This window comes from Triticum aestivum, chromosome 1A (assembly GCF_018294505.1).
Source record: "Triticum aestivum cultivar Chinese Spring chromosome 1A, IWGSC CS RefSeq v2.1, whole genome shotgun sequence".
Classification (NCBI taxonomy): Eukaryota; Viridiplantae; Streptophyta; class Magnoliopsida; order Poales; family Poaceae; genus Triticum; species Triticum aestivum.
This window is the reverse complement of record NC_057794.1, coordinates 533,763,136-533,776,759: the sequence shown is the minus strand read 5'-3', so window position 1 is coordinate 533,776,759 and position 13,624 is coordinate 533,763,136. Positions and strand designations below refer to the sequence as shown.

General features: G+C 42.1%; 1 protein-coding gene and 1 pseudogene across 1 annotated transcript in view; both read right to left on the bottom strand.

Moving 5' to 3' along the window:
* Positions 1-1,784, bottom strand: part of LOC123063665 (glutamate--tRNA ligase, cytoplasmic-like) — a 4,722-nt pseudogene extending 2,938 nt beyond the window's left edge.
* Positions 1,785-12,726: 10,942 nt separating this feature from the next.
* LOC123063657 (uncharacterized) overlaps positions 12,727-13,624 on the bottom strand; it is a 1,415-nt gene continuing 517 nt past the window's right edge. The window contains exons 1-2 of the mRNA XM_044487534.1: positions 13,441-13,624; positions 12,727-13,357 (exon numbers count right to left, since the gene is read on the bottom strand). The exon at positions 13,441-13,624 is cut by the window's right edge and continues 517 nt beyond it. Of these exons, the coding sequence (XP_044343469.1) occupies positions 13,093-13,357; positions 13,441-13,624 (449 nt within the window). The 3' untranslated portion in view covers positions 12,727-13,092. The remainder of the gene's footprint in view (positions 13,358-13,440) is intronic.

Here is a 13,624-nt window from a genome sequence, read left to right as displayed (position 1 = left end):
GGGGGGGGGGGCGCTTTGGCGCCTAGGCGACGCCTAGGCGGGCGCTATGGACGCCTAGGCGCCCAAAGCGGTCGATTTTCCAAAGCGGAGGGGGAGCGCTTCGACGCCTAGGCGTCGCCTTAGGGACGCTTTAAAAACATAGCTTAGAATATACTGAGACGATTCTTGAAAATCATTGACAAGCAGCATATGTGGAACAGAAACGTACACGTGCTTCCTGAATAGCGTTCTCGCCATAGAAGCTGGAGACAGATGTAGTACGGCAATATAGCGAAGAACTGTGTTGACACCATGTATAAAGTCCCTGTACAGAATGATGATAGATTCATTGAGACACTACAAATTAACATACATAAATACTGACAAGGGCAATGAGTAGTGGAAAAGCATGTTTCAGCAAAAAAAACAGTTTTTGTTAACCCATAATGTTCTAATGGTCGCCATTTTCGTTAACATAATTTCTTACAGTCACAGATATTATTACAATGAAGAGATTAAAGAGAAGAGGCAATTCAAGCATAAATCATGATAACATCATCCATAGTTGACGTCAAAAGAAAGCAAATGATTAATCAGAGGGGGGAAGTCAAAGCCTAAATATGTACACTGAAAGGTAATCACTTACCCAGAACCGAAGTGTAGTGTGGGCACTGAACCTGAGGGGAGGCAGGGATCAGTGGTTATAGGAACAACTGCAATCTTAGCAGCAGAAATGATGGAAAGTGGTGGGTTGTCCTGGGGGAATACTAGTTTCGCGGCCATCGCCTCCATCAAGCTGCTTACAAGCAGGAATCTGCAAATGGCAGAAAAACATTGTGAGCCAATGCATATGTTTCACTCCACATATTCATCTTTTTCCTTTTCAAGAGCAGCAAATGTGCATCAACCCCATGAACTAACATAGCAAATATGCAAACTTAGACTTACTCTCTCAACGAATGCAACCAAGCAGTTGTTCAAATATTTATCACCCATTTTTCTTTCTTATTAGTGGATTCTTCACATATTCATCGAGGAAAATACCCTCTCAACACTAGCAGTGGTACCGGAATCAAGTTCCAAAGCTGCCAAATCTACTTGGACATCTTCATCATCAAATACACAAAGCAGAAATCAGCGGCAGTGGCAATGTGGCCTGGACTGATGGACATTGGTCATTGGACAAACAATTTCAATGTACAACCAATTAGTGAAAATAATAAAGAGATGTAGTGGTCACTAGGTTCATTATGTCTATCTGGCAATTAGTGAATCACATAAGTAACAAATGAGTCACATAACAAGTAGTTCAATTTTTATCTTCTACGGTACTACTTTCTAGCAATCACAGGCAATGACATTCACAAAAAAAAATCTTCAAATATGTTTAAAAACAGAGGGGGGAAATACCTTGGACAGAGCCACGGAGGCTGGACTGCCGGAGGTGGAGACGTGCCGTGGAGGGCGGCTGCAGCCCTGCAGGGCGGCGAGCCGAGCAGGGGAGCCGGGGAGGCCGGAGGGCAGAGGCGGACTGGCCCCTGGCCTTGGCGGCAGGGGGAGGCCTGACCGGACACAGAGTCACAAACTCGCGGAGGAGAGGTCGGCGAGGGCCGGAGGCCGAGGGGAGGGAAGGGGAGGGAGTGAGGAGAGGGCCTGCCAGGGGTTGAGGCGGAGACTAGAGGACCTTCTCGCCGCCGGCGACCGAGGAGAGGTCCGCAGCGGCGTGGGGGTCTACGGGGCGGCGCGGCGGCGGGAGAGAGGAGTAGAGGGGGCGGCGGTGTCCGTGTGGCGACAGGGGTTTGCGAGGGAAGACGTGTGTATATTTCGCCCAAACCCAAACCGAGACGCTCTCGAGTTCCCTGGTTTCCTTCTTTCGCTCGTTTTTTCCTTCAGTTTCGTTTTTTTTCTTTCTTTTTTTTGCGAGGATTCCAGTTTCGTTTTCAGTTTTAATTATTTTAATTTTTTTGCTTCCTTTTATATAAATAGATTCTATTAATAAAATGTATAAAAAATCAAAATTGTTTGAGTAATTTAATTGTTTGCCTATTCTACAATATTGCTCGTGTATTTCCAAATAATGTTCAAGTAGTTTTAAATTCGCCCTAAAAACTGTAGTTTTAAATAGTGTCCACACCTTTAAAAAATGTTCACGTATTTTTAAAAAGCCATGTACTTGAAATTTGTTCGCCTATTTAAAAAATGTCCGTGTAATTATAAATAGTGTTCACACCTTTAGAAAAAAATGTTCATCTAGTTTCAAATTGTGTTTGCGCCTTATGAATTTTTTAACACATTTCAAAACAACTTAATAAGTTCAAAACTGTTCTCACATTTATAAAAAGGATGTTCATGTACTTTAGAAAGTGTTCACGCATTTTCTCGAAAGAATGTTCACGGAATTAAAAAGGTGTCTGTCCATTTAAAACTAGTCATGTACTATGAAAAAGTTTTCTATAAAGAAAAAATCAGGGGTTTTAAAAGGATGTTCATTTATTTAAAAAGTTCATCAATAATTTAAAGTTAGTTCATGCATTGCAATTGTAGTGTTCATGTATACTAACATATCAAGCGTTTTTAATACCCTATACATTCTCAATACCTTGTATATACTCTCAAATTTCCCTTAAACGTCCGAGCGGACAGCCCGACCATTGACCGATCAAATATACCTAACCCATGATACCTTAAACCAGGCTAAAATGCTTAGGCTGGACACCTCTTATCTATATCTACTAATAAAATACGGATTGCATCTACCTGTTCGCCGTCAGCATTTTTACACAAAACCACCTTACATTTTGAAGAATCAACTCGTAGTACACCTTTAAGTGGAAAAACGAATCACTTTTCTATTTTTACGAAAGAAAAACTACAGTTTGGGGTAATTAAGCCGCAATTTTACTTTTAATTGACAAAACTAGTCTTCTTTGTTTTTACATAAACCCTCCTACAATTTTTGGTAATTAACCCATAGCTTACTTTTAAGTACAAAACATGTTTTTTTCTTTTGAAATATCCATATCTTCTACACCCTAACTCCTATTTTAACATGTTATATATGAAATTTTTACAAAAATGTGTAGAATCCGAATATGATATTATTGTATCTATTAACTACTTTTAAAATGCTATTTGGAGTGAAACCTTAATCAATAGTGTGTGATCCGTCTTTCCTTCGTATGAGCGCCGATCTCAATTGCAAATGAACAGCTCGACAAACAATATAGGAGACGAAAGAAACCTACTGCGCATGCATGCCTTGGCAAACCTAGCAAGGGGAAAGTATTATCATCTTGTGCCGAGAGAGAGAGATGATTTAGGATTGACAACATTCAAACACATTGTGATTTTGTAGGCACTAAGATTATCGTAGGCGAGAATGGGACGGAAGACAAACTACAACAACATAGATGGGATGTGATGTTTAAATAAAGAATGCGAATCTATTGAGGTCTTGATTCATGATTGGGCATGAGCTATTTTTTCTCCCATTGCAACGCAACCTCTTTTGCTAGTATCCTCAAACATACATAATCCAGACGAGCACCTCAAACCAGCCTCAGACGTCCGGATTGATCGGCACCCCTTGTATCCAAACCAAATTTGGTGTGGATATGAGGAGGCCTAGGTGCATCCGCCACGTTGGATCTGGTCTACGCTGGCCCACCTAACCCCGTATAAATTCGTCCTGATCCGCTGAACGGATCAAACCCTAGCCACTCCACTCCCTTCCTCTTCGCCCCCAAACTTACTTTCGGCGATGTCCAGCGGTCTCCGGCATGATGAAGAGTGATACGTCTCCAACGTATCTATAATTTTTGATTGCTCCATGCTATATTATCTACTGTTTTGGACTATATTGGGCTTTATTTTCCACTTTTATATTATTTTTGGCACTAACCTATTAACCGGAGGCCCAGCCCAGAATTGCTGTTTTTTGCCTATTTCAGTGTTTTGGATAAACAGAATATCAAACGGAGTCCAAACGGAATAAAATCTTCGGGAACGTGATTTTCTCACCGAACGTGATACAGGAGACTTGGACCCTGCTCCAAGAAACAAAATTAAGAAAATATGCCCTAGAGGCAATAATAAAGTTATTATTTATTTCCTTATTTCATGATAAATGTTTATTATTCATGCTAGAATTGTATTAACCGGAAACATAATACATGTGTGAATACATAGACAAACAGAGTGTCACTAGTATGCCTCTACTTGACTAGCTCGTTAATCAAAGATGGTTATGTTTCCTAACCATAGACAAAGAGTTGTTATTTGATTAACGGGATCACATCATTAGGAGAATGATGTGATTGACTTGACCCATTCCGTTAGCTTAGCACTCGATCGTTTAGTATGTTGCTATTGCTTTCTTCATGACTTATACATGTTCCTATGACTATGAGATTATGCAACTCCCGTTTACCGAAGGAACACTTTGTGTTCTACCAAACGTCACAATGTAACTGGGTGATTATAAAGGAGCTCTACAGGTGTCTCCAAAGGTACATGTTGGGTTGGCGTATTTCGAGATTAGGATTTGTCACTCCGATTGTCGGAGAGGTATCTCTGGGCCCTCTCGGTAATGCACATCACCTAAGCCTTGCAAGCAATGCAACTAAATGAGTTAGTTGCGAGATGATGTATTACGGAACGAGTAAAGAGACTTGCCGGCAACGAGATTGAACTAGGTATTGATATACCGATGATCGAATCTCGGGCAAGTAACATACCGATGACAAAGGGAACACCGTATGTTGTTATGCGGTCTGACCGATAAAGATCTTCGTAGAATATGTGGGAGCCAATATGAGCATCCAGGTTCCGCTATTGGTTATTGACCGGAGACATGTCTCGATCATGTCTACATTGTTCTCGAACCCGTAGGGTCCGCATGCTTAAGGTTTCGATGATAGTTATATTATGAGTTTATAAGTTTTGATGTACCGAAGTTGGTTCAGAGTCCCGGATATGATCACGGACATAACGGGGAGTCTCAAAATGGTCGAGACATAAAGATTGATATATTGGACGGCTATATTCGGACACCGGAAGTGTTCCGGGGAAGTTTCGGATAAAACCGGAGTACTGGGGGTTACCGGAACCCCCCGGGGGGTTAATGGGCCTCATGGGCCTAAAGTGAAGAAGAGGAGGGGCTGCCAGGGCAGGCCGCGCGCCCCCTCTCCCCCTAGTCCGAATTGGACAAGGAGGGAGGGGCGGCGCCCCCCTTTCCTTCCTCTCCTCTCTTCCTTCCTTCCCCCTTTCCTACTTGGACAAGGAAAGGGAGAGGAGTCCAACTCCCGGTAGGAGTAGGACTCCTCCAGCGCGCCTCCTACAAGGGCCGGCCGCACCCCCCTTTGGCTCCTTTTTATACGGAGGCAGGGGGCACCCCTAGATACACAAGTTGATCCACGTGATCGTTTTCTTAGCCGTGTGCGGTGCCCCCTTCCACCATAATCCTCGATAATATTGTAGTGGTGCTTAGGCGAAGCCCTGCGACAATTGAATATCAAGATCGTCACCACGCCGTCGTGCTGACGGAACTCTTTCCCGACACTTTGCTGGATCGGACTCCGGGATCGTCATCGAGCTGAACGTGTGCTGAAACTCGGAGGTGCCATAGTTTCGGTGCTTGGATCGGTCGGATCGTGAAGACGTACGACTACATCAACTGCGTTAATATAACACTTCCGTTGTCGGTCTACAAGGGTACGTAGATCACACTCTCCCTTCGTTGCTATGCATCACCATGATCTTGCGTGTGCGTAGGAATTCTTTTGAAATTACTACGTTCCCCAACACAAAAGAGGCGGTCACGAGGGTGCCCTCCCTAGGGCGCGCCCCCTGCCTCGTGGGCCCCTTGTTGCTCCTCCGGCGTACTTCTTCCTCCTATATATACACACGTACCCCCAAACGATCAGAACAGGAGCCAAAAACCTAATTCCACCTTCGCAACTTTCTGTATCTACGAGATCCCATCTTGGGGCCTGTTCCGGAGCTCCGCCGGAAGAGGGCCGTCATCACGGAGGGCTTCTACATCATCATAGCCTCTCCGATGAAGTGTGAGTAGTTTACCTCAGACCTTCGGGTCCATAGTTAGTAGCTAGATGGCTTCTTCTCTCTCTTTGAATCTCAATACAAAGTTCTCCCCCTCTCTTGTGGAGATCTATTCGATGTAATCTTCTTTTTGCGGTGTGTTTGTTGAGACCGATGAATTATGGGTTTATGATCAAGTCTATCTATGAATAATATTTGAATCTTCTCTGAATTCTTTTATGTATGATTGGTTATCTTTGCAAGTCTCTTCGAATTATCCATTTGGTTTGGCCAACTAGATTGGTAGTTCTTGCCATGGGAGAAGTGCTTAGCTTTGGGTTCGATCTTGCGGTGTCCTTACCCAGTGACAAAAGGGGCAGCAAGGCACGTATTGCATCGTTGCCATCGAGGATAACAAGATGGGGTTTATTTCATATTGCATGAATTTATCTCTCTACATCATGTCATCTTGCTTAAGGCATTATTCTGTTTTTAACTTAATACTCTAGATGCATGCTGGATAGCGGTCGACGAGTGGAGTAATAGTAGTAGATGCAGAATTGTTTCGATCTACTTGTCACAAACGTGATGCCTATATACATGATCATGCCTAGATATTCTCATAACTATGCTCAATTCTATCAATTGCTCAACAGTAATTTGTTCACCCACCGTAAAATACTTATGCTCTTAAGAGAAGCCACTAGTGAAACCTATGGCCCCCGGGTCTATTCTCATCATATCAATCTCCATTACTTTAATATTGCTTTGCTTTTTTACTTTGTCTTTACTTTTTTACTTTGCATCTTTATACCAAAAATACCAAAAATATTATATCTATCAGATCTTACTCTCGTAAGTGACCGTGAAGGGCTTGACAACCCCTAATCGCGTTTGTTGCGAGTAGCTATTGCTTTGTGCAGGTACGAGGGACTTGAGCGTGGGCTCCTACTGGATTGATACCTTGGTTCTCAAAAACTGAGGGAAATACTTACGCTACTCTGTTGCATCATCCCTTCCTCTTCGGGGAAAACCAACGCAAGCTTAAGACGTAGCAAGAAGGATTTCTGGCGCCGTTGCCGGGGAGTCTACGCAAAAAGTCAACATACCAAGTACCCATCACAATCCCTATCTCTCGCATTACATTATTTGTCATTTGCCTCTCGTTTTCCTCTCCCCCCAATTCACCCTTGCCGTTTTATTTGCCCTCTCTCTCCCTATCCTCCCTCTCTATTTGCCTCTTTTTGCCCGTTTGCTCTTGTTTGCTTGCCGTCATGACTAGTCTCATATCTTCTTCGTTGTCTCCCGAGAGTGAAGTTCTAAATTTTAAACAAAGGGAGGGAGAAAATCTAAAAGATGCTTGGTATAGAATTTGCAATGCTCAAAATAGATCTATCAGGAAGCAATCTACCTTAGTTCTTCTCCGCAATTTTTATGTAGGTGTTAATCCTTGGTATAGATATATCCTCGATACCATTACCGGAGGGAATTTCTTGGGTAGCCATACTTTTGATTCTTATAATGCTATGCTAACTTTATTTGGCTCACCACCTCCTTTGGTTAATGGAACCACGTTAACTTTGGAGCATGTTTTGCAAAGACTTGAAATTATCGAAAATAAAGTTGCTACTGTTGAATCAATTGAAAATCTAGATAGAAAGATCCACAATCAAATTACTCAATATGGATCTAAGGTAGGAATGACTTTGAAAAATATTAAGAAAAAAGAACGCATAGTTAATGAGAGAATGAACTTAGATTCTACGAGAATTGTTAAACTTGAGGGTATCATTACAAATTTGGGAACCACTTTTTATTCCGTAAAGAATACTCCAAGTCCTCCTACTAAAATTGCTAAGCTTATGTATGTTCCTAAAAATAAGGGTGAATCATCTAGTAAGGAAACTGCGGATCTTAAATCTATAAGTGTTCATCCCGATCTTTTTGCTATCATTAAGGAACCATTTATTACAAATGAATTTTTTGATCTTGTGCCTAAAAGTTTGATAATTAATAAAAAGAAAGAAATTCCTAAAGATGGTAGATGCCTAATTGAAGAATTGCCTACCAAAGATGGCAATACCTAGATCTATCCTCGCTTTTATGCCTAGCTAGGGGCGTTAAACGATAGTGGTTGTTGAGAGACAACCCAATTTTATTTTTATTCCTTGCCTTTTGCTCCTGTTTAGTAATAAATAAACTATTTAGCCTCTGTTTTGGTTGTGCTTTTTTGTGTTTAATCAGTGTTTGTGCCAAGTAGAACTGTTGGGAAGACTTGGAAAAAGTCTTGTTAAACTTGCTGTAAAAAATAGAAACTTTAGCGCTCGCGAGAACTGCTGTAATTTTTATTTGAAGAGTGATATTTAGTTAATTATTTTTTCAGATGATTAATAGATAAATTCCTCATGTCCAGCAATTTATTTTAGAATTTTTGGGGTTCCAGATCTTGCGCTAGCTACAGATTACTACAGACTATTCTGTTTTTGACAGATTCTGTTTTTCGTGTGTTGTTTGCTTATTTTGATGAATCTATGGCTAGTAAAATAGTTTATAATCCATAGAGAAGTTGGAATATAAATAAAGAATGAGTTCATTACAGTACCTTGAAGTGGTCTTTTATTCTCTTTCGCTAACGGAGCTCACGAGTTTTCTATTTTAAGTTTTGTGTTGTGAAATTTTCAAGTTTTGGGTGAATTCTTTTGATGGATCATGGAATAAGGAGTGGCAAGAGCCTAAGCTTGGGGATGCCCATGGCACCCCCAAAATAATCCAAGGACACCAAGAAGTCAAAGCTTGGGGATGCCCCTGGAGGCATTCCCTCTTTCGTCCACTTCCATCGGTAATTTACTTGGAACTATATTTTTATTCACCAACATGATATGTGTTTTGCTTGGAGCGTCTTGTATTATTTGTGTCTTTGTGTATTAGTATGCCACAATCATCCTTGCTGTACACACATTTTGAGAGAGTCATACATGAACTAAAATTTGATAGAATACTCTATGTGCTTCACTTATATCTTTTGAGCGTTATAGTTTTACTCTATGTGCTTCACTTATATCTTTTGAGCGTTATAATTTTGCTCTATGTGCTTCACTTAGATCTTTTAGAGCATGGTGGTGGATTCGTTTTAAAGAAACTATTGGTCTCTCATGCTTCACTTAAATTATTTTGAGAGTCTCTTAATAGCATGGTAATTTGCTTAATAATAATATGCTTGGTATTCAAGATTTGTGAAACTTTCTTTTGAGTGTATTGAATACTAAGAAAAGATTGAAGCATGATAATTGTTTTGAGATATGGAGGTGATAATATTAAAGTCATGCTAGTTCAGTAGTTGTGAATTTATAGAATACTTGTGTTAAGGTTTGTGATTCCCGTAGCATGCACGTGTGGTGAGCCGTTATGTGATGAAGTCGGAGCATGATTTATTTATTGATTGCCTTCCTTATGAGTGGCGGTCGGGGACGAGCGATCGTCTTTTCCTACCAATATATCTCCCTAGGAGCATGCGCGTAATACTTTGCTTTGATAACTTCTAGATTTTTGCAATAAGTATATGAGTTCTTTATGACTAATGTTGAGTCCATGGATTATACGCACTCTCACCCTTCCACCTTTGCTAGCCTCTCTAATACCGCACACCTTTCGCCAGTATCATACACCTACCATATACCTTCCTCAAAACAGCCACCGTTCCGTTCATGACACATTTATCATTGTCATATTGCATATCCCGGTACACCGCCGGATGCATTCACATAGAGTCATATTTTGTTCTAAGTATCGAGTTGTAATTGTTGAGTTATAAGAAAAATAAAAGTGTGATGATCATCATTATTAGAGCATTGTCCCAGTGAGGAAAGAATGATGGAGAGTATGATTCCCCCATAAGTCGGGATGAGACTCCGGACGAAAAAAAGGCCAAAGAAGCCCAAATAAAAAGAGGCCATAAAAAAAGTCTCAAACAAAAAAATTATAAAAAAATGATGAGAGAAAAAGAGAGAAGGGACAATGTTACTATCCTTTTACCACACTTGTGCTTCAAAGTAGCACCATGATCTTCATAATAGAGAGTCTCTCATGTTATCACTTTCATATACTAGTGGGAATTTTTCATTATAGAACTTGGCTTGTATATTCCAATGATGGGCTTCCTCAAAAATTGTCCTAGGTCTTCATGAGCAAGCAAGTTGGATGCACACCCACTTAGTTTCTTTTTGAGCTTTCATATACTTATAGCTCTAGTGCATCCGTTGCATGGCAATCCATACTCAATCACATTGATATCTATTGATGGGCATCTCCATAGCCCGTTGATACGCCTAGTTGATGTGAGACCATCTTCTCTTTTTTGTCTTCTCCACAACCACCATTCTATTCCACCTATAGTACTATATCCATGGCTCACGCTCATGTATTGCGTGAAGATTGAAAAAGTTAGAGTATGAAACAATTGCTTGGCTTGTCATCGGGGTTGTGCATGATTTAAATACTTTGTGTGGTGAAAATGGAGTATAGCCAGACTATATGATTTTGTAGGGATAATTTCTTTGGCCATGTTATTTTGAGAAGACATGATTGCTTTATTAGTATGCTTGAAGTATTATTATTTTTTATGTCAATATAAACTTTTGTCTTGAATCTTTCTAATCTGAATATTCATACCACAATTAAGAAGATTTGCATTGAAATTATGCCAAGTAGCACTCCGCATCAAAAATTCTTTTTTTATCATTTACCTACTCGAGGACGAGCAGGAATTAAGCTTGGGGATGCCTGATACGTCTCCAACGTATCTATAATTTTTGATTGCTCCATGCTATATTATCTACTGTTTTGGACTATATTGGGCTTTTTTTTCCATTTTTATATTATTTTTGGGACTAACCTATTAACCGGAGGCCCGACCCAGAATTGTTGTTTTTTGCCTATTTCAGTGTTTTGGATAAACGAAATATCAAACGGATTCCAAACGGAATAAAATCTTCGGGAACGTGATTTTCTCACCGAACGTGATCCAGGAGACTTGGACCCTGCTCCAAGGAACAGAAGAGGCGGTCACGAGGGTGGGGGGCGCCCCCCTAGGGCGCGCCCCTACCTCGTGGGCCCCTCGTTGCTTCTCCGACATACTTTTTCCTCCTATATATACACACGTACCCCCAAACGATCAGAATAGGAGTCAAAAAACCTAATTCCACCGCCGCAACTTTCTGTATCCACGAGATCCCATCTTGGGGCCTGTTCCGGAGCTCCGCCGGAAGAGGGCCGTCATCACGGAGGGCTTCTACATCATCATAACCTCTCCGATGAAGTGTGAGTAGTTTACCTCAGACCTTCGGGTCCATAGTTAGTAGCTAGATGACTTCTTCTCTCTCTTTGAATCTCAATACAAAGTTCTCCCCCTCTCTTGTGGAGATCTATTCGATGTAATCTTCTTTTTGCGGTGTGTTTGTTGAGACCGATGAATTATGGGTTTATGATCAAGTCTATCTATGAATAATATTTGAATCTTCTCTGAATTCTTTTATGTATGATTGGTTATCTTTACAAGTCTCTTCGAATTATCCGTTTGGTTTGGCCAACTAGATTGGTAGTTCTTACCATGGGAGAAGTGCTTAGCTTTGGGTTCGATCTTGCGGTGTCCTTACCCAGTGACAGAAGGGGCAGCAAGGCACGTATTGCATCGTTGCCATCGAAGATAACAAGATGGGGTTTATTTCATATTGCATGAATTTATCTCTCTACATCATGTCATCTTGCTTAAGGTGTTACTTTGTTTTTAACTTAATACTCTAGATGCATGCTGGATAGCGGTCGATGAGTGGAGTAATAGTAGTAGACGCAGAATCGTTTCGGTCTACTTGTCACGGACGTGATGCCTATATACATGATCATGCCTAGATATTCTCATAACTATGCTCAATTCTGTCAATTGCTCAACAATAATTTGTTCATCCACCATAGAATACTTATGCTCTTAAGAGAAGCTACTAGTGAAATCTATGGCCCCGGGGTCTATTCTCATCATATCAATCTCCATTACTTTAATTTTACTTTGCTTTTTTACTTTGCCTTTACTTTTTACTTTGCATCTTTATATCAAAAATATCAAAAATATTATACCTATCAGATCTCACTCTTGTAAGTGACCGTGAAGGGCTTGACAACCCCTAATAGCTTTGGTTGCGAGTAGCTATCGCTTTGTGCAGGTACGAGGGACTTGAGCGTGGGCTCCTACTGGATTGCTACATTGGTTCTCAAAAATTGAGGAAAATACTTACGCTACTCTGCTGCATCATCCCTTCCTCTTCGGAAAAAACCAACGCAAGCTCAAGACATAGCAAAGAGCGGATTAGACTCCGACAACTCTGGACTGGACGTCGTCCCATGCGGGATGGAGGATGGCCGTCCGCATTACCCTTGGCCGCTCCTAGGAGGATTGTGCCCGACTGATGACCTCATGCTCAATTTCATATAACATTTCAATTCGTACAATGGAAACTATGAATGAAGTGTAATAATTCATTATGAATATATAAATTTTTGATAATAATTGTTTTGTAAACGGAATTTGATAACAATTGTGACCCCAGCGTGGAGTTATCATGAGTGAGGAGCTACGAGTGAGACACTGAAACATTGCAGAATCTACCTGAAATTCCAAACCTGAAGCAGCGCTACACTGTAAATTTGAATCATCCAACATAAAAGAAACCGGAGACGAAAGCCCTTTCTCCAGCCAAGTTCCTCCCGTATCCTTTGCGCTAGCCCAAGTGAAAGAGAGCTCCGTATTTACCAGGATAAAAACGGGGAGCAGATAAATACGGCGCACCTCCCGTATCTGCTCCCCGTTTTCGCAGTACAGTTACAAACAAACTCCGTATTTACATCACAACATCTATCTCAACCCTTACACGAACACAGAAGTTCTTCCCATGAATCATTCGCAGACTAATGCGCCTGCAAACAAGCAGAGCTCCCGCGGAAGGACGAGGAGAAGAAGAGCAGAAACGGGGAAGAAGAAGATGAACATTTTAAGAGGCCTGATGACCCGAGAAATAGACCCTGAACCTACTGATGGTAGCAGTCGTCGTTGACGGGGATGTTCCGGGGCGCCATGAAGCCGTTGCCGGCGTCCATGAGGCCGAGGTTGGCGCAGGAGGAGCCCGGCGGCTTCCTGGCCATGGCCACGCCCCCCAGCGCGGCGTAGCTCTTGCAGGGCTTCATCTTGTGCCCGCGCGGCTTCTCCTTCTTCTGCAGGTCCTCCAGGCACCGCACCTCCGCCATGCACGCGAACGACTGCGACTTGCCCTGGTAGTACGCCGACAGCCCCTTCCTGCGCAGCCACATCGTTAGCCTTTGCTCTGCCCGTCGTTCGTCGTCGACGGATGAGTTAGTTGGAGTAGTACTGCTACTTACTTGGCGGGGAGGTGCGCCGTCATGCCGGACATGTCGTAGATGCTGTCCGAGTTCATCCTCCTCAGCGGCGCCTGCGGCGGCGCGGACTGGCGGCGGGCGCCCCCGCTGGCCGGGAACCTGTCCCCCTCGTCGCCCGACTCGCCGCCGGAGGACGCGCACGACGACGCCTCGAAGGCGTCCTCCT